We start from the raw sequence: 20,420 nt of genomic DNA, 5'->3' as shown, positions 1-20,420 counted from the left end.
AATCAAACTCTCTTGGGGTCCTAGAGGTAACCTTGTACTAGGGGGAGAAGAAAGGCATTCTTAATACTCTAGCACTATAGCTCCTGAGCCCCTATTATTGTGTTTCCCAGTTCAACAAAATTTGCTACCATGGCACTAACAGCTCTGAAACAGAAACTCCTTACTTAATGCAAAAGCAAAAATAGTCAGTTAGCATTTATTAAGCACCTACTGTGTGCCAGGCACTGTTTTTTCTCTTTCTTTGTAGCCCCAGGATTTAGCACAGGCACTGTGCTAAGTACAGTATACAAAGAAAGGCAATAACCAGTCCCTGCTCTCAAAGGGCTCATAATCTAATGGGGAAGACAAGATGCAAACTGCGTACAAACCAGATATAGCAAGGCTGTTGTGAGAATCAAATGAGATCATATTTGTAAAGCGCTTTCCAAACTTAAAAGTGCTTTGTAAATGCTACCTATTGTTATTATTTACTAGCTTTGTATCATCTGTAGATGGAGAAAAGAGGATCTGGAAGTCCAATTTTGGTCCACTATAAAGGAAGGCTTTGAGAGTACTTTAATACTCCTGTGCTATACTAAGTATAGGTGCCATTTCTCTAAGAATTTGTGCTGTGTAGGTGACTCATGAGAATTCCCCCCCCCCTTCTTTTTACAGGAGGCCTCTGTGTAGCTCCTGAACCCAAGGAAGACCGGGTACATTTCCTAGTCCTTACTGATGTTTGTGGTAAAAGAACGTATGGTGTGGTTGCACAATACTACAGACCTGTACAAGTAGGTTGTTATATGTTTTACATTTTCTGTTGACATTTTGGTAGATTTGGGGAATTTTCTTATTTTAAAGCATTTTCAAAAGGGAAACATAACTACCTAAGGATTTTTATGCCCTACTTTAGAGGAGGTAATCTCATTGCTTTTTTATTTTATTTTATTTTTTATTTTTAGGCTGTTGGGGTTAAGTGACTTGGTCACACAGATAGGGTCACACAGATAGTGTTAAGTGTTTGGTCTGAGACCAGATTTGAACTCAGGTCATCCTGACTCCATGGCTGATGCTCTATCCGCTGAGCCACCTAGCTGCCCCACTCTCTGCTTAAGGTAGCAATAAAACAAAAGTCCAGCGACCCTGGGTGCTTTTCCCCCAGCTATGTAGTTGACTTTTGGTGTTGTTTCTTTTGTAAATTGATTCTTAAACATGTCACCTCAACTGAGGCATGTTCTGAAGAGAATGGTTCATGTTTATAGGGCGCTTTAAGGTTTGCAAAGTACTATACGGACATTATCCTGATCTTCACAACAACCCTGTAAGTCAAGGAGTTCTATCCTATGTTCTCTTCCCCCTGCCCAGTCTACGGATGGGTTTTAGGGGATCCAAAAATTTAGATGGGAAAAAGGTAACATTTTTATTTTCATTAACCTCTAACTGAAATTTAGCATTTCCTTCAATTATTTAAAAACATTATTTTTAGAAGGGGTCCATAGATTTCATTAGGCTGCCAAAGCAATCCATGACAAAAATAGTTAAGAACCTTTGCTGTAAGGGAAACATTGCAGGTATTACCTCCATTTTAAAGACAAGAAAACCAAGACTTCTTAAGGTTAAGTGACCTGTTCTTGGTTTGTAATTTTAGCATCTCTTTCCAAATCTTATTATTTCTACCTCTTCAATTTCTCTTTCATTGATTTCTTTCTTTCCACTCACACCATCACGGCCCTTATTCAGGTCTTTACAACCTCTTGCCTGGACTATTGCGATAGTCTCCTAATTGGGGTCCTCACTGTTAGTCTCTCCCCTCTCCAATCCATCCTCCATCTAGCTACTAGAGTGATTTTCCTAAAGCTCAGGTCTGACCGTGTCCCTTCCATGCCCAATAAATTGCAGGGGCATCCCATTAAGTCTCAAGTCAAATGCAGACTCCTCTGGTCTTTAAAACCCTATGTAACCGAAGAGCATTTATTATTAACCTTATTATACATTAACCTCCTTCATACTCTCACAGTCCAGCCAAACTAACCTTCCTGTTTCTCACAAACAACGTTCTATCTCCCTGTCTCCATCCTTTTGCACAGGCTGGCCCTTGTGCATGTCATCCTCACCTCCCTCCTTCCTGAATCCCAGATTTCCGCATCACCTTCTCTATGAGCCCTTTGCTGACCTCCCCACCCCCAGTTCCATGTTCCTTCCTCTAAATTCACTTTTATTTAAGTATTTATTTTGTATGTTATATATAAATATATGTGTCTATATACAAATTATGTATGTCCATTTAGGTACTGTATATATGGATATATATGTACATATATGTGCACATATAAATGTATTGATACATGATTGTATACACAATGACATGTGTTTGTGTGTGCATGTAAATATGCAGATATATATGAACGTACACATGTGTGTATGTATGTATAATTTACATGCACATAGAAATAAAACATTAATATAGACATGTGCACATATGTCTTTTTCTATGAGTGTATAAGGCATATATTAATGCACACATATACACACATGTGCACATATGTGCATATAAATATACAGGTATCTACAAATGTATGCATATTTCATATGTATACATGATATATACACTGCACACACCTGTATATCCATACATGTATAATTATACATGCCTATGTTGATATGCATGTGTGCACGTGTATCTTGAAGCATATAAATGTGCACACATGTGTATTTATATATTTTATTTGTATGTGGATTATACACATTTATGTACCTGTGCACATATTTATATTTCTGTATGCATATAGAAGTGCACATATATGAATATGCGCATGTACATATATGTACATACACATATGTTACCTCTTCTAATAGAATATGTGTAAATACACATATACATATACATACACATATGTGGGGGGGATTAAGAGAGGGGGGCTGTTGCTTTGTATGTTTGAATCCCCAGCTTCTAATAGTGCCCAGCATATAGTATGTACTTAAGGAATTCTTGCTGATTGATTTCTGGTAAGGAAACTGAGGCCATTGCTTCAGGTCACACAGAAAGCAACAGAGCCTGGATTCTTACCCAGGTTTCCTCTAACTCCCAATCCAGTGTTCTCTCTACCGTGTCAGGATGTCTGGCACGCCTGGCTTGTACTATCTCACCTTCCTTGGCTTGTCACAAATTACCTGAAATGTATTATTGAGGGAGAGGGAGAGGTCTAGTGTCAGAAAAGGTCAAGATAATAATTGTGTGACTTTACTTTCAGGATGAACACTGTTTCTACAATGGCAAAGCACACTTCGAAATACCTGGGCAGACCACACATGCCGTTAGCTGCTTTGTGCCTTTTGCTATTTGTCTTATATCTAGATATCCATATTATAATGCCCTCAGAGATTGTCTTTCCTGGTAAGAACTATGGCTAATTTTTTTTCATATTAGTAGTAAAAGGTTTTAGAGTATCAAAGTAAGTGACAAATATTCAGAAAGATTGTGTGATAACTCTGTTTAATCACAGCACCACTTTCTCTTGACTTTTATTTGCCTTTTTTCTGGTCACAATTTGAAGTTTTTATTTTGATACAAATAATTTATACATTGTCCACTTATATTTTATTTAAAAAACAAAATACAATAAGCAATGCAACAAATAAAATGCATATCACAAGAAGAGTTTTATTGGCAGTGTTCAATAATAGAGAAATGAGGTTGACATCTTGAGCCACATATGAAAGAGCCTTATTAATTTACAGTTACACTTCTTCTACATATGAATTTGACTGAATTTATGATTCCTCCATATTTCCATTATGAAAATTTCTAGTGTTATTAACTAATGACTGAATGTAGACAAATGTTCATGGTGAGAAAAACAATGACCAAATTTGTTAATTCTTAAAAGCAAACACCAGCCTGTGTCTATAGTGAGAAAATATAATACATTTCTGAATTAAAACCTGTTTGATCTCTCATTATGAAAGTAATTCTTTACAACTAGAATGTGCATGCAAAGTGCGTTGGGCTTAGTTGGGAGTGGGTAGAACCCTTTTATGAAATGTAAGACATATGAAGGTGAAGTACATTTTCCTTTACTCATGTATGTTGAAGAACGTAATCATAAGAGAGACCAACCTTACTGTTCTTCACTTTGGACAGTGACAGGCGTGTTTAATAACAGATAATTAATTAATAACAATAATATATTGGATAGTACATTTTCATATGCAGAACACTGTTCAGACTTTAGCTGGGACACATCACATTAAATGCTACTCTAATATTACTTATCAAATCTGCCGATGATGTGAAGCTAGTGAGTAATAATAATAGGTAGCATTTATAAAGCACTTTTAAGTTTGGAAAGTGCTTTACAGCTATTATCTCATTTGATTCTCCCAACAACCCTGACAGGTAGGTGCTATTATTATGCCCGTTTTACAGTAGAGGAGACTGAGGTGGACAGAGGCTAAGTAACTTGCCCAGGATCACCTGGTTACTAAGTGTCTGAGTCTGGTTTTGAACTCAGATCTCCTTGAATTCAAGTCAGCACTCTATTCAAGTCAGGCCTACTTCCTGACCTCTAATTATAGCTAATTCTGGATGTCATTTAGGTTTCAGAAAATCTTGGATAGGTTACATTATTGGGCCAAATCTAAAAAGATGAAATTTAAAAGGAGTCCTTGTAAAGCTTTACACTTGGGTTCAGAAAACTAATTTCATAAATACAAGGTGAAGAAGATGTGGCTAGACCATAATTTTGCAAACCTCAAGTGAGTCATAACTGTCATGTGGCAGCCATAATGTGGTTATGGTCATTTTGTAATTAAGAGTCTTCATTCAGCAAGTGTTTGTTAAGTACCTACTGTGCGCAAAGCACTATCCTCTCTGCTGGGGACAATGAAAAATAGTGTTTGCTGGATGAGCTTATATTCTGTTGGGGGAAAGGGGAGGAGGACAGCATTTATACAGACTAATAAATGTAATTTGCACTCTGAGGATCAGGCAAAGCTTCCTCTAAGAGGAAGCATCTGAATTGGGTCTTGAATAAACCTACAGGTTTAAAAAAGGCAGGGTTTCTTCTAGGCCAGCAGAACAGACACAGAGGTGAGAGATAGAATTCAGATTTGGGGGAACAGCAGGTAGTTTGATTTGGCTGGAGGATTGAGTGTGTAAGGAGGAGTCATCTGAAAAAAGTCTAGAGTGACTATTATCCTTTATCACCATTTATTATTAAATTGTAATGTCTTATTTTAGTTACTTTTTGAAAAGCTTCCTTCTTAGGCCATAATCATTTTAAAATTGCATTCCTTGTTAGTAGTAAAAATTTTAGCTTTTTGTGCATGGAGGTATTAAAATAAAACCTTAAGTAAATTTTCTTGATAATTTTCTTCTGAGACATGCAGTTAGGATAAGGCATATAATTTTTTCAGATGATAACATTATGTTAAAATTTAGGCCATGGTATATAATTGATATTAACCAGGAGTGTTTGATTTTAGTTTTTTATCCTCACTAAATTAACAAAAATGGCTATTTTCTTTCAGTTTATTGGCACAACTGAAACTTTGTAAGGATTTTGATGTTGATGAGCGAATAAAAGATTTTGCTGCAAAATTGTCTTTAATCCCCAGTCCTCCACCTGGACCGCTCCATCTGGTAATTAGCTAAAGAATTAACAATCCTTTTATGATACCTGGCATACCATCTCACCTATTGCAATCTAACCTTGCACTTCATGAACTAGATATGTTCAGATAAATTAAATGTTTTGTTTTAAACACTTACAAGGACTATACTTAAACCTTGCTTGGTGTGCCATTTCGGAAGATGAAGTCTGCATGAAAAAATTGTTGGAAATGTGACCCATGCTGTATTAATGACAAATTAATGGTTCTTAGCAGGGAGGGAACATACAGTGCATGTATTGAAAGAACATTGGATTTTGTGTCAGAATGATGCTTGAGTTCAGGCTCTTAGGCAGTCTTTTAGCTATGTAAACTTGTGCAACTCAGTTAAACTTTCTGGGCCTTAGTTTCTTCAACTGTAAAATGATGAGATTGGACTAGGTCAAAAGATTCTGAATCTTTTTTTGTGACAGTCTGGTGAAGCCTATGAACTTCTTAGAATAATGTTTTTAAATGCCTAAAATACATAGAATTACAAAGGAAACCAATTATATCAAAATACAGTTATCAGAATTTTTTTTAAGTTTGCAGAACCCAGGTTAAGACTTCCTGTACTACATAATCTCTCAAAGTCTTTTCCAAATCTGTAATCCTATATTTTTTTCCTTCTAAGTTACTAAGCTGTTTCCTCATAGCAACCTTGTAATGTGTTTCGTGCAAGGATTATACTCATAGATGAGGAAATTCATACCGGGTATCTCAAAAGTTTTAATGCTGTGTTATGCTATTAAAGTTTATTAATAACGCACATAAGCTATTAAGTTTAAAACTGCACTAAGACTTTTGAGGCACACCATGTTTTACTGTTGCTCACACAGCTAGAAAGTATCTGAACCAGAGTGTGGTTTTTCACACTCTTTTCAGTATTGCACATCACCTCTCAGGAATGAGGACATGTTTTAGCATTACTTGAAGCAATGTCAGGAGGGTAAAATTGTGAAGAAAAAAAATCTGTTAATGAATACCTAAATGAATGCCATAAAAGTTGATTGGTCTAGCATTCTCTCATCCAAAAATCTTGATAGCACCTCTGTAGAGATGTATGTTAATGATAATTGATCATGATTGTGAAGCAATGACAATCATGATTTGGGAGCCTGGAGACTCAGATTCTGGTTGTGATTCGTGACTAGCCACTTATTGAGAGATGTGTCGAGACCCCTATCTTTGGCTTGAGAAAGTCAGAAGAACTTTTGACTTTATCTCTTGGGGTCCTAGTGTTTTCCATCTGTAAAATGAAAAGTTGGACTAAGTGATCTCTAAGGTCTCTGTCCAGTTTCAAAATTCTTTCATTCCAGAAAAATGGGTAATTTTAGAGAAGTTAAGTGATTTGCCCAAGATCACACACTTTTATCAGCGTCACAAGTGGATCTAGAACCCCAGGAACTTAGTGAGAAAATGCTTTAGTAGGCCCTTTGGTTCTAGCCGGAGGCCCTTTCCATTGATGAACTAAAATCTAGTGTGGTCATTTGAAACATGGGTTATGTCTTCATTATCTCATTGAATTTGTGATTTCAGTGATCCAGTGAGCTTGCATGTGTAAAGCACTTTGGCAAGCTTGAAGTTCTAGCCATTCACTATTATTTATTTCCTCTATTTGTGCAGTTGACAACTCATCCATGCAGTGATTTTTCATATTATATGTGCCATAGGTCCTCCAAAGAGGATCCATCTACCCAATGTACTTGAGGCCTTCCTCCAAGTTGTTTTGTTTTTGTTTTTTTCACATTACATGATTCCAAGGGCCATGCTCTGGGCATTCATCTCCTTTACTATTGGCACATGGCTGGCCTACATAATTATCCCATCTAGTATTTCCTAGTCAGCATCTCCTGGCTGCATCTTGTATGTAAATCATCTTTAGAAGTATGCCTATCATATATCATTCCACTTCCCCTTGTATTACTCATGACTTTTTCAATTCTATAGTGATTAACATATTCCAGAATTAACAGCTAGAAAGCAATTCCAGAACATTTGCATTAAAAAAGATAGATTTTTGGACCAGGGATCAGCTTGGAATCATTGGAAACACTGCACAATTTCCTGAATACAATCTAGCTTGTTCTTATTCAACTGAGCCCAATTCACTGTCCATCTATAGTGTCCTAAATACACACACACACACACACACACACACACACACACACACACTCTAATTTAATGAACTGGGCATCCAACTCTATCAGAAATTTGAAAAATAAGCATTATTCATCAAATTTTTTCTTTATGGATTATTGTATCTATCTCTTTAGCATGGATCTATTTCTTTCCATCTTTATTCATCCTATATGGACCTGGTTATTTCGATGTTGTCTCTCTCATTGGAATGTATGCTCCTTGAGGGTTTTTTGGTAGTCTCAGTACTTAGCACAATGCTTGGCATGTAGTAAGCACTTAATAAATGCTTATTTGACTGACTGAAAAAATAACATATCTCAATGAAGAAGCCCTGAAATGTTCTGGAAGTTGATGTGGTCAGTATCAATCCCCAGGTTTGTCCCCAATATAATCTGTAAATGAAAGGGACAGACCAGTCCTATACAACAGTAGCAGATAACTTATAAAATCATTATGAAAATGATCTGCACGTATACTGAAGACAACCTTGATGAAAATATGAGAAGGTTAACTAGCATGCTTGTAACAATTTTCTGTAGCATTCTTTGTTCTTTTTTTCCACCTTAAACTGATTACTCAGTTGACTGAAAAGAACAGAGTATAAAATCTTTCCATGTTTATCGTTGGTTGATTTTTTTCTAAACAACATTCGACTGAAATCAAAACATAGCTTCCAAAAAAGGAGTCACATGCATATTTTAAGTTCATCTTAGATTCCTGATAAATATAACCAAGGGGAGTGCCGTTGTGCTTGCTAACATTGTGAGGTTTAAATCGAGAATGTAGGCTTGCCAAAGGCTATCAAAAAGAATTTGGGAAGAAGTTAGCTGGTATCTCCCATTGGGCATCATAATTTGTTTTGTGTGGAAAACTCTTCAGGAACTTTTCTTCTCACCTGCAAGGATCGTTTTCCACACAGCCTTTGTGATTAACCATTGATAGGCCATACCTGGTAGTATTTTGCTTTGTTTCATCTTTAGAATTCTTTGTTTCTCTGATGGCAGATACTTGATAAAAACAAAAAAAGATTCTGAATACAGCGTTATTGGGGAACCCTCCTTGATATAGTTGTTCCTGCTGTGCCGTAACTGAATTAGTTACTCAGCTGTTCCTAGTTGAAGTTTTCTAAAGTGAAATTGGACTTCATCAGGCAACCTACCTCTCATCTCTGTCAGATGAATTAACAATTAGCTTTTTGACCTTTGTTTTGACATTTGTAAACATTTCTACAGCGCATCACATTTTCATTCTTAGAGCATTTTTTGTAGAGTATGTTTTCAAGAAATGTTAAATGACAAAACTATAACTGAAATACTTTAGGAATAGTAATTTGATAAATTTGGACTTCACTCATTTTGTGATAATTTGGACAAGCAGCTAATCTGAAGTTTACTTTTGCTCTCACTATGCGACAAAGGATTTGCTAAGCAAATGAATAAAATGTAAATATTTATAGAGCATACTCAACCTTTTAAGAGGCAAAAGAGTTTTTAAGTGCTTTAGGAGAATTCTTTTGCATGCCAACAATTGATATGGCATTTATAAATCATCTTTACCTATTAGAGCAGGTTTTCAAAGACTTCTATGTGGTGACATATTAGTTAGCCTAGTTTGAATTAATTCATGTGCTTAAGTCACCCAATTGACTGACAATCATTTATTGAGTGTTTACTTTGTGCCAGGCACTTTGCTAAGTGCCAGGAATACAAGAAAAGAAAATCATTTTTGTTCTTAAGGAGCTAACATTTTAATGGGGGTTATAACATGAACATAATACAATAGCATTGTGAGTATTTTTTTTAGAAGTTTTTTTTGTGTGTGTGTGTGCGAGGCCATTAGGGTTAAGTGACTTGCCCAGGATCACACAGTTAGTAAGTGTCTGAGGCTTGAACTCTACAGGTTCAAGTCTACAGGGCCAGTGCTCTATCCACTGCTCCACCTAGCTGCCCCAGAAATATCTTCTCATGCAGACTCTCCTCCCTCCCTACCAGTAGATTAGTGAGATGATGTTGCTTTAGATTTTCTTGATTTATTATTTTTAACCTGTCGTGATTATCATTAAGAATCTACTGAGTCATAGCATCAGTGTTAAACCTTAATATTGGTTTTCCCAGGTATTTAACATGAAGCCACTACAAGTAGTGTTTCCTTCCCGTGCGGATCCTGACAGTCCCATTGTAGACCTAGACCTTCACCTTCCCTTACTGTGCTTCAAACCTGAGAAGGTATTACAGGTAAGCATCTTTTAATGTCAGCCAAATACCATTCTCATTCATTTAATGCAGCATCAAAATTGCAGTTGTATTATTTAACCTCTCTGGGCCTCAGTTTCCTCATCTGTGAATGAATCCTCATCCACTTGGACTGGATGAAATTCTGAGGCCCCAACTTTAAATCCCGTGATTCTAGTATTATCACTATTAGAAACTTCCAGAAGAGGAGTTTTGGAATGGGGGGGATTCAAAGAGTGGTTAGAGCTGATAATAGTAAAGCTTAATTATTAATTAGACTCATAGCATTTTAGGTCTAGAAGTGTTCCTAATCAGGACCATAAGGTAGTTGATACTTTGACATAGAGTTTTGATGTCAGCTATGTGGTATGACACTCAATGGAAACCAGAACCAAAGGTGGATATTTATCTTTGTATTAATACCTTATTTTAAAACCCTATTTTAAGCATTTTTAGCAGCCATGCAATTGTCTTAAAATGTATTTGTAGATAGAAATGTCCTCGCTCATTTGTGCCTGCCAGTGAGCTTTACAATATTATTGTTATGACTGGAAGGAATGGAGGAAGGTCACTTGTATTCTTCAGTGCTGGGGGATGAGCAAGAAAAATGGTTGTCTGCAACTAGAACCTTGACCTAGGAGGTATTGCTCTTGTCTGCCATCTGAAAACTGATCGTAGAACTCAGGCAGATCAAGAGAGTATCCCTGATCCAACTGAACCAAACCAAAAAAGACCAGGGTGCAATAACTGGAGATACTTAGTCTAGAGAAGATGGTTATCTTCAAGTATTTGAAAGGCCTTTGTGTGGAGAGAGATTAGATGGGTTTTATATGAGGTTCAGGGGCAAAATTTAAACTAATGAAAGGAAGTTGTAGGGAGGTGGGTTATATTTTGATGTGAGGAAAGAATTCCAAATAATTAGAATTATCTAGAAAGGAAATAGACTGCCTTAGGAGCTAGGAATATATATAGGCAGCTAGGTGGCACAATGGTTAGAGAGCCCTGGACCTGGGATCAGGAAGACCAGAGTTCAAATCCTGACTCAGACACTTACTAGTGGTATGATCCTAGATGAGTCACTTAACCTCTGTCTGCCTCAGTTTCCTCCTATGTAAAGCAGGGATTATTATTCCCTAGTATCTACTTTTCGGGGTTGTTGCGAAGATCAAATGAGATATTTGTAAAGTACTTTGCAAACCTCAAAGCACTGTATAAATATTAGCTATTATTCCAAATCCAGCAAAGGCTGTTGAATACTTGTTGAGGATGTTGTATTGCAGTGTGTCTCAAAAGTGTGTCCCTAAGACCCATTCAGGGGGTCTACAAGGTCAAAACGATTTTCATAATAATACTAATATGTTTTAATAAATATTGGTTAATTTCTAACATGGTTATAGTCTAATATGGTTAAAATAATATTGTATAAACAGAAGGTCTTTGGAGATCCTGAATCGTTTTTAAGAGTTCAAGGAAATCCTGAAACCATAAATTTTGAGAACCACTGCTGTAGAGAGTATTTTTTTTCAGAGACAGGTTGGATTAAATGACATCTGAAGTCCCTCCCACCTCTTAAGATCGTGTAATTCTATGAAAAGTTTATATCTTGCTTGTCCATAATAAACAGGCTATTCCCTATCTTGGTGATTTGTTCAGCATCTTACATTTCTAGGCTTCTTTTGTTTAAAATGTAATATGTAAATAGGGGTCTTTAATGGTATCCTTGTCACAAAGTATTAGGATATAGCCTGTACTTATTTGACAGATATTTACAGGGTGCTATTTTTGTCAAATGCCTTGCATTTACATAAAATAAGTTCAGCAAGCATATATTAAGCACCTTCTATGCCAGGCACTGTGCTTGGAGATAGAAAGAAAGGCAAAAAACTGTCCACGTTCTCAAAGAACTCACAGTCTAATGGGGGAACAACACAAAAACAAGTTTGTACAAATAAGAGATCAGATAAATTAGAAATAATCAGCAGAGGAAAGACACTTACATTAAGGGGGATTGGGAAAGTCTTCTTGTAGAAGGTAGGATTTTAGTGGGATTTTAAAGGAAGAACATTCCAGGCATGGGGAACAGCCAATGAAAATAGCTCCATCTAAGAATTTCATCAGTGAATGAGTAGATTCTCAAAACTATTTTTCTTCCCCTAGATCATAACCTGCATTTTAACTGAACAGCGGATTGTCTTCTTCTCTTCGGACTGGGCTTTACTCACACTCATTGCTGAGTGCTTTATGCTTTACCTTCACCCTATTCAGTGGAAGCACACCTTTGTACCCATCCTTTCCAGTCAGATGCTAGACTTTGTAATGGCGCCTACGTCTTTCCTTATGGGTTGTCATCTTGATCACTTTGAAGAAGTTAGCAAGGTGAGTAATAGAATATCTGACTATATCTTTTAACTACTGAGAACAATGTTGTTAGGACTCATGAGTTAATGATAATATACTTGAAAGGATGCCAAACTCTTCAGAAGACAGATGCTTTGGGGCGGGGAGGGAAGATCATCATCTAGTCAGGTTAATTTAAACATATCTTCAAAACAATTAATTTTAGACATGTGGACAAAAATGTTACCCCTTTGTATTACAGAAACTGATTGTAATATAGTCAGACATAGTAATGAGGGCATGTAGTAATGTAAATCAATTATGCCTCTATCAATCAAACCCTATTTTTTTGCTTTTATTTGACAGCCCAGTAGTGTTATGATACATACATTTTAAATCTATTTATATTCACTTCAATATATAACATTCCAAGTTTTACTCAAGTTACTTATTTCCTGATAAAGAATTCTTTAAAAATAGAGGCAGCTAGGTGGTGCAGTGGATAGAGCACTGACCCTGGAGTCTGGAGGACCTGAGTTCAAATCTGGCCTCAGACATATGACACTAGCTGTGTGACCCTGGACAAGTCACTTAACCCCATTGCCTAGCCAACAAACAAACCAAAAATAAAAAAAGAATTGTTTAAAAATGAATGTTCTGTAGCATATTTTAGTATGTGACAGGTTATGTTTTTATATTTCACTGCAGACAGCCTCCACAGCAGGTCATGGGATTCAGTTAGAGCACACATTACCCTAAATGGGAGAAAAGGTAACTTGGAGGAGCAGGCAGTCTGACATCAGAGCATTTGACAAGGAGTCAGGAGACCTGAGTTGGAATTCTAGTGCTATACTTATTAATTTGTATAGCCATGGGGAAAAAAAATCAGCTAACCTCTTTGAGCTTCAATTTCCTCATTTGTAAGGTAATATATTCTTGCATGGTTTTTGTGGGGAAAGTGCTTTTATTACACTTAAAAACACCATGTAAGGGGCAGCTAGGTGTCGCAGTGGATAGAGCATTGGCCCTGAAGTCAGGAGGACCTGAGTTCAAATCCTGCCTCAGACCAAACACCTGACACTAGCTGTGTAACCCTGGGCAAGTCACTTAACCCCAATTGCCTTAAAAAAAAAAACCACCATGTAAGTATGAGTCATTATTTTTTTTAATCTACTGGGATTGGTAAGGTAGCATAGGTGTGAAGTCATTTTTTAAAGTGCTTTTACCAGCCAGCAGTGACCATAGGAGGTGTGTCTAGTGCTAATCATACTTAAGGATATGAGTGATTGGGATAATTGGGTGGAGTTAAGTGTTGATGCTGAAATGTATGATTCACCAGGAAAAAAAAATTAGGCATCAAGAAAAGGCTATTCAAATACTAATGGAAGAAACTAAAAGACGTCATCTAGTCCGGGTAGTAAAGGGGGAAAAAAAAAACACATCATAGTATTAATGTGTTGTTTCTATTTTTAGCCCTCAGTGAGCAAAACCCTGTCTCCAGAATTTTCAAAAGGGAAGGCTTTTTTACTGACAGTTTTTTGGCTTTTTTACTGACAGTTTTTTCCAGCTGGCTGTAGTTAAGTAAATCCCATTAGTAGAAGGCTCTTACACATATTATGACTCTGGAAACTTTCAGAACTGAAGACAAATGTTTTAGCTAACAGAGTTCTGAATTTGGTTCTCTGATTTTATTCACCAGTATTCTCGTGCCAGGGGAAGGAACCAAGTCGAATTCCAACAGCATCTTAGAGATATTTACAATATCTAAATATTTATGTGTGGTTCCTCCCACCCCCACCTCCACCAGTAAGACAAAAGACACCTCTATTTAGCTTTCAGATTTATATTTTATTTTACTTCCAAGAACTGCGAGGCCAGAAAAAGAACTGGGATTTAAAGCTAATGTATATATCATATGAAAACATAGCCTTATTCAAGACTGCTGAACCAGAATGATTCTAAACATTTTAAAACTTTAAAAAGAATATGGAGCTATGTACTACAAACTATTTAATTTGTAGATCTCTCTAATATTTATATAATTGACTTTTAGGGAGTATAGAAATAAGAAGTGAGCAAGTATAGGCTTGTATTTACCAATGATTCTCACTGATTTTTTAATGTAAAAACAATACAGATCTTTTAAAATAAAATTATTTGCTCTATCTTAATCTACATTAGGACTCTGCCCCTATACTATACTTGTTTGTTTTCCACATCCATAAAGATGAAAGGAGGGCTTGGGTATTGGCAAGAAGGACTTTCTGCTAATTTAGACATCAGTTGCAAAGATCCTAGTGACAAAAAAGAATTAAATGCATTTCAGGTTATCAAAAATGCACTTGGCTGGATTTGGTGGATAAGATTATAGGATTTGAACAGGTTAAAAAAATCTTCCACAAACATTTATTAGTATCTTTTCTCCCAGTTCAGAGGAGAAGAAGGAAGGGAGTTCAGTTGTGTTAACTGTTGTTATCAACAGCTTCTGATATATTATTAACTTTTCATGGAAGAAATGTCAGATCTGCAAAAGCCTATAAATGAAAGGTAGTTAAATTACTGAAATTTTATCTTACCAAAGTACATTGATAAAATTAAATTCTTGACAGCAAAATGTATTATATTTGAATGTTCAAGGTTTTATATGAAAATATTTCATTATAAAATAACCTTTGATTTTAATACTTATTTAAAAGGAAGCAGATGGCTTAATCCTAATAAATATTGACAGTGGAAACATTACCTATTCCAAAGCCTTGGATGATGATAATAATGATATTGATATTCCAGACATCCCTTTACAAGCTGCCCAGACATTCATTCAAAGGTAAAAGTGGGTAATGTTCTATTTGAAAACTTAATTTTTTTTTTAATTTTAGGCTATGTGGTCATATGCTTTGGGGTATGTTTTCTGAATTCATGGATTACTAGTTTTTATTTTTAATTTGTGAAAAATTCTAATTTTTTTTTCTAGAATTCTAAATGTTGGTCTAAAGTTCAAAGTATTTGGTATAGTATTTAGCACTAAATTGTTCCTTACTGGTCAGAAAAGATGAGTATCTTTCCATCTCTATAGTTCTAACATGTTTTCAAAGCTTTAGCTAGTCTTGTATTCCCATTCTCCAGTTGGCTGATTCTGCCTGGTTGCCTCATCTCTTAACTCAAATCTAACATGGCTAACATTGAACTTCTCATCTCTCTCTAAAACTAGCCCTTCCTTATTATTTCCCTCAATGGTACCACCATTTCCCTATTTACCTATAGATGCAAAACTAGAATCATGTTTGCCTCCTCCCTCAAACCCCCTTGTAACATCCTGTCAATAATTAGAGCCTTTGTTCCTTCCCAAAGGTTCTTACACCTACTTTCTATTAATACCTGTTGCTGCCACCCTACTTTAGATCTCATACCTCTTGAACCTGGGCTGTTTCAGTCCTATCCTTCAGGTCTCCCTTCCTTCAGCTATTCCCCTTCCAATTCATCTTGGACATTTTGGCACAGTGATCTTCCCAAAATGTCATTTTGATCATGAATGGCTTTCCATTGCTTTCAAAATAAAAGTAAAAACTTTTCATGTCATTCGGTAGTTTGACACTAACTTAATCTTATCTCCTAGTATTTATCTACTTCTGTTCTCGGTCCTCACCAAACTCACTCCTCTCGTCTTGTCCTTTCTAGCTCTTCCTAACCCCTGTGTCTTTGGTTATGTTGTTTTCTCTGCCTAGAACTCACCTTCTTCTTCCCTCCATACCTCCTTCAAATCTTGAAATGCTACTGGTCATTCAAAGCCCAGCTGAAATACTGCTTCTTCCATGAAGCTTTTCTAGCTCACAGTGACCATTCAGTCACTACCTCTTCTTCTGAAGAGGACGGATTTCTTTGCTTGTGCCTTTCTAACCCAATTCCTACATTCTGTTTTGAACCTTGTGTTACAGCTATATGTTTTGTAAATCTCCTACTAAATTTTAAGTTTCTTGACAGTAGATGATGGCATTTTCATCTTAGTGCCTAGCACAGTGCTTTATACAGGGTAGCCCCTTAGCATGTATTGAATGAATTTCTAAATGTGCCTTACTTGTAGTAGGTGCCTATGTTTATGGGGGACAGGAGGAGAAGGAGATTTTGTTAGAAAAGATTTAGACTCTAGTACTATCAACATTCCCAGGAAGGCTCTTTGATGTGTACTGCCCTGTTCCCTTTTCCTGTTTGATTATGAATTAAGTTTCACTTTCTAAATTCTGTGTACCAGGGTTTAAATATTACTGTCTATAATATCACCATTTAAAAATATTGATTCGGGGGCTCTTTCTTATGGTTTTATTCAATTTGAAGGGTTTAATTTTTTAAAACCCAATGCTATTTCTGAATTATCTGGCTGACTGATTTTTTTATGGGCCCTTTTGTCAGCCTTAACCTACACTAATGTTATCACAGGTTCCTTGTGTGGAAAACATTCAAAGGCTAATTCCGTTTTCTGTGGCCAGCTTGTCAGATGTTCTGATAAATAATGCAAGCAGTCACTAAAAGCACAATGAAGTATCTATCTGTTACCATTAATCACGAGAATTGGTAGTGAAAACATGCTTTATGTACTATATAGTATACATAATACATTTAGCTGTTTGAAGAACATTATCTGACATTAGCAATGAATGAAAAGACATAACACAAAATGGATCCCCATCAGCAGCAAAATTCCAAGATGGCTGCTGTGGACAGCTTTTTGTCTCCCAAAGTTGCACTATAGAAAGAATTGCCAATGAGGGGTACCAGTTACCTGCCCATGATACTACAAAAGTCAGGGGGTACGATGGAAAGTCTCACTGAACTAGAACTTAGGGGACTTGTGTTCTTTTCCTGGACCTACTATTAATGTATGGTATGACGTTAAGTATATCATGTATCTTTTTGTGCTTATCTTTGAAAGTGCAAAAATAATCCTTGACCTACTTAACCCATGGGGTTGTTGTGAAAAGGGAGATAGTGAATATGAAAATTATTTGAAAAGTATAAAACTCTATATAATTTTAAAAGAGATTAGTAAACAAATGCACGTATACCTTTTTAATATATGTGCCTTCCATTTTCTGTTACTCCCTGTATATTATCTGGCAGATATTAAGTGTCTGATATATAAATATACATAATGTGATATTACTTGTCAGTAAGTCAATAAACATTTATTTAGCACCTTCTATGTAGCAGGGGCTGTGCTAAGTGCTAGTAATACAAAAAGAAGCAAAAGGCAATCCCTGCCCTCAAGAAACTTATAATCTAATGGGAGAGACCACAGGCAAACAAATCTATACAAACAAGCTGTATATAGGAAATAATTAACAGAGAGAAGGGACTGGAATTAAGAGGAGTTGGGAAAGGCTTCCTGTAGAAGATGGGGTTATGTATGCATACTATTATGACATGTAAAAAGATTAGTTAATATTATTTGGTTCAGACCTATGATTTCATTGGTATAAGGAACTCCCTGTGAGGACATTCCTTCTACCAATGCATATGGACAATTTTTCTGCAGCCTTTAGCCTTGTGAATTCTCAGTGGAACTATAAGGTTAATTGGCTTGTCCAGGGTCCCATTGTTTTGAGACAAGACTTGGAAATAGGCCTTCTTGACCCTCCATCCAACTATATACACACTTACCACCAATCTGATTATTATTATTATTATTATTATTAACTTCATTCGTCTAATCTTTCAGCTTGATGGTCCTCAGAAATAGTCCTAGGATAAGTCACTATCTACCATTCTTTTAAGTCTAGTGCTTGGTGAAACTATTCTATAGGTAGATAAAATAATTGGTTTTTATAATAGAATGAAAGTAGTAGTCTCATGGCTAATTTCTGTAAACTCACTAAAAGTCTTTTAGGGATAATTGAAGTAGCAGATAGAAGAACATGAATGAGAACTACTTTCTCTTCTTACTTGGTTCTTATTACTGCCATTGGCTCCCAATACTTTGAAAGATTTCCATTCTGCATGATTTGGATATTATAAGTTTAAAACATTGAAGATGTTCAAAACATCTTTCCAAAAACGTCATTCTTAGATGTTTGTGGATCACAATTATGCTTGAGCAATTATAGGTGAAAAATTTTATATTTGATAATGCACTGGTTATAGTACAATTTTTTTGTTAAATTCTCAAGGAGATTTTGAGGTTTGTATATGTAGTTCAGTGATATGTCCTCTGTTGGATTATGAAGAATCAAATACTTCTGTTATATAATTCTGCTCACTTGATCATGTTTTTCTAAGTGTTTTACAAGTGTTCAAGTTTTCCCCCAAATTTAATTTTATTATTTTTTCCAACTAACAAGCATTTATTTTTCTCTTTCCCCTATTGAACAATTTTTAAACAGACAAATGAAACCCTCATAACAAGCATGCATATCAAACAAATTCCCACATTGCCCACATTTCAAAATCTATGTCTCACTTTGCATTTTAAGGTCATCACCTCAATGTAAGGAGGTGGGTGGTGTGCTTCATCTTTGAACCATCATGGTTTGCAGTTGTACTGATCATAATTTTAAAGTCCTTTAAAGCTACTTTTCTGTATAGTTTTGTTGCCATTATAGAAATTGTTATACTAATTATGCTTACTTCACTCTGCATTAGTTCATATGAGTTTTCCCAGTTTCCTTAGAAACTGTTGATTTTGTCATTTCTTATGGGGCAATAATATTCTGTTATATTCATATGTCATAATTTGTTGAGTCATTCCCAAATAGGGAGGTAGTCCTTTAGTTTCCAGTTTGGGGCTACTATGAGAAGAGTTACTATAAATATTTTTGCATACATGGATTTTTGTGTCTTTTTAAAAATCTCTCTTGTGTATATACTTAGTAGTACTCTCACTACTGAGTCAAGGATATGCACAATTTACTGACTTTTGCAGCATAATTCCAAAATTGCTTTCAAGAATGACTGTGACAATTCACAGCTCCACCAGCAATGGATTATTGTGCCTGTTTTCCTATAACCTCTCCAACATTTATCATTTTCCTCTTTTGTCATCTTTATTGATGGGTATGAGGTAGTAAGGTGTGGTAGACCTTAGGGCACAGTAACAGGGCAAATGTTAACGCCAAATGGTCTTCCATCTTACTGTAAGTGGGTGCCTCCATGCTCATCCAAGTGATTTGAGGATTATATCCATATGGCAAGGGATCTGGAGGAGTGGACCCATAAGCTGGAATAGAGTAGGGACTCTGGGTTCTTTCCCACAGGTGTGGAGATGGAAGGTCAGCAGACAGTCAGGAGGAGAAAGGGAATGGGAGAATTGGCAAGAAGGTTAGGGGAGGGCAGGAAAAGGCTTTTCGTGGACTTATGGGTCCCTCTACATAAAAACTGGGCTGGGATGCAGGTAGCCTAGGCAAAAGGAAAGGCATCTTATAGCTCCTTTTTTCTCATTTGCTTTGAGAATATTTATTAGTCCTGTTCTTCCTCCTTCTCCTCCTCTTCATCATCAACAACATTATTATAGCCAATATCTAAAGTTAACTTTTTTGGTCAACAAAAGAGTATTTAGCTTGGTTAAAAAATTAATTTTTAGGGGGGATGTCTTTGCTTTGACAATTAAGTTGTTGAATCACCATCACAGAATTTCAGAACTGGAGGAAACCTTAAAGGTTGCTTAAACCTAACCCCATTTTATAAATGAAGATTCTATAATAAGCAATCCACATTGTAAAAGTAAATTTGTTCATTTTTGAAAGGGAATGAACTCCTTTAGTGATTTCCCCCTCTTCATCCATACCTTGAATGACCCTCAGATATACCAGAATAGCTAATTTACATTTGGAAAGTAAACCGTTTGCTTCCAGAGAAGGCCATATTGCCATTATTAGATTGTAAACTCTTTTGAGGGCAGAAAGTTTGTCTCCCAAGAAATAGTAGTGTTATTCATAACAGGAATTTAATACGTTTGTAAAATGGTTAAACAAGATCAACGCAGTCAATAAAAATATTTCTTTACTACTTTAAGAATTTGAAAATGTTGATTATGAGAACTCTTTACATTAATTGAAGTCCCTATATAATACAGTAGATGGTCTTCAAGAGTTG

General features: G+C 36.0%; 1 protein-coding gene across 2 annotated transcripts in view; it reads left to right on the top strand.

Moving 5' to 3' along the window:
* The window catches only part of DENND3 (DENN domain containing 3), a 113,723-nt gene that overhangs the window by 30,161 nt on the left and 63,142 nt on the right, over positions 1 to 20,420 (top strand). For both annotated transcript variants that reach the window (XM_027844952.1, XM_027844942.1), the window contains exons 3-8: positions 655 to 770; positions 3,231 to 3,373; positions 5,509 to 5,620; positions 9,885 to 10,004; positions 12,159 to 12,377; positions 15,035 to 15,165. In XM_027844952.1, coding sequence (XP_027700753.1) covers positions 655 to 770; positions 3,231 to 3,373; positions 5,509 to 5,620; positions 9,885 to 10,004; positions 12,159 to 12,377; positions 15,035 to 15,165 — 841 coding nt within the window. The remainder of the gene's footprint in view (positions 1 to 654; positions 771 to 3,230; positions 3,374 to 5,508; positions 5,621 to 9,884; positions 10,005 to 12,158; positions 12,378 to 15,034; positions 15,166 to 20,420) is intronic.

Source organism: Vombatus ursinus, unplaced genomic scaffold, assembly GCF_900497805.2.
Source record: "Vombatus ursinus unplaced genomic scaffold, bare-nosed wombat genome assembly UNPS02005236.1, whole genome shotgun sequence".
NCBI classification, from domain to species: domain Eukaryota; kingdom Metazoa; phylum Chordata; class Mammalia; order Diprotodontia; family Vombatidae; genus Vombatus; species Vombatus ursinus.
Note: the sequence above shows the minus strand (reverse complement) of the source record. Positions and strands in the feature narration are given on the sequence as shown.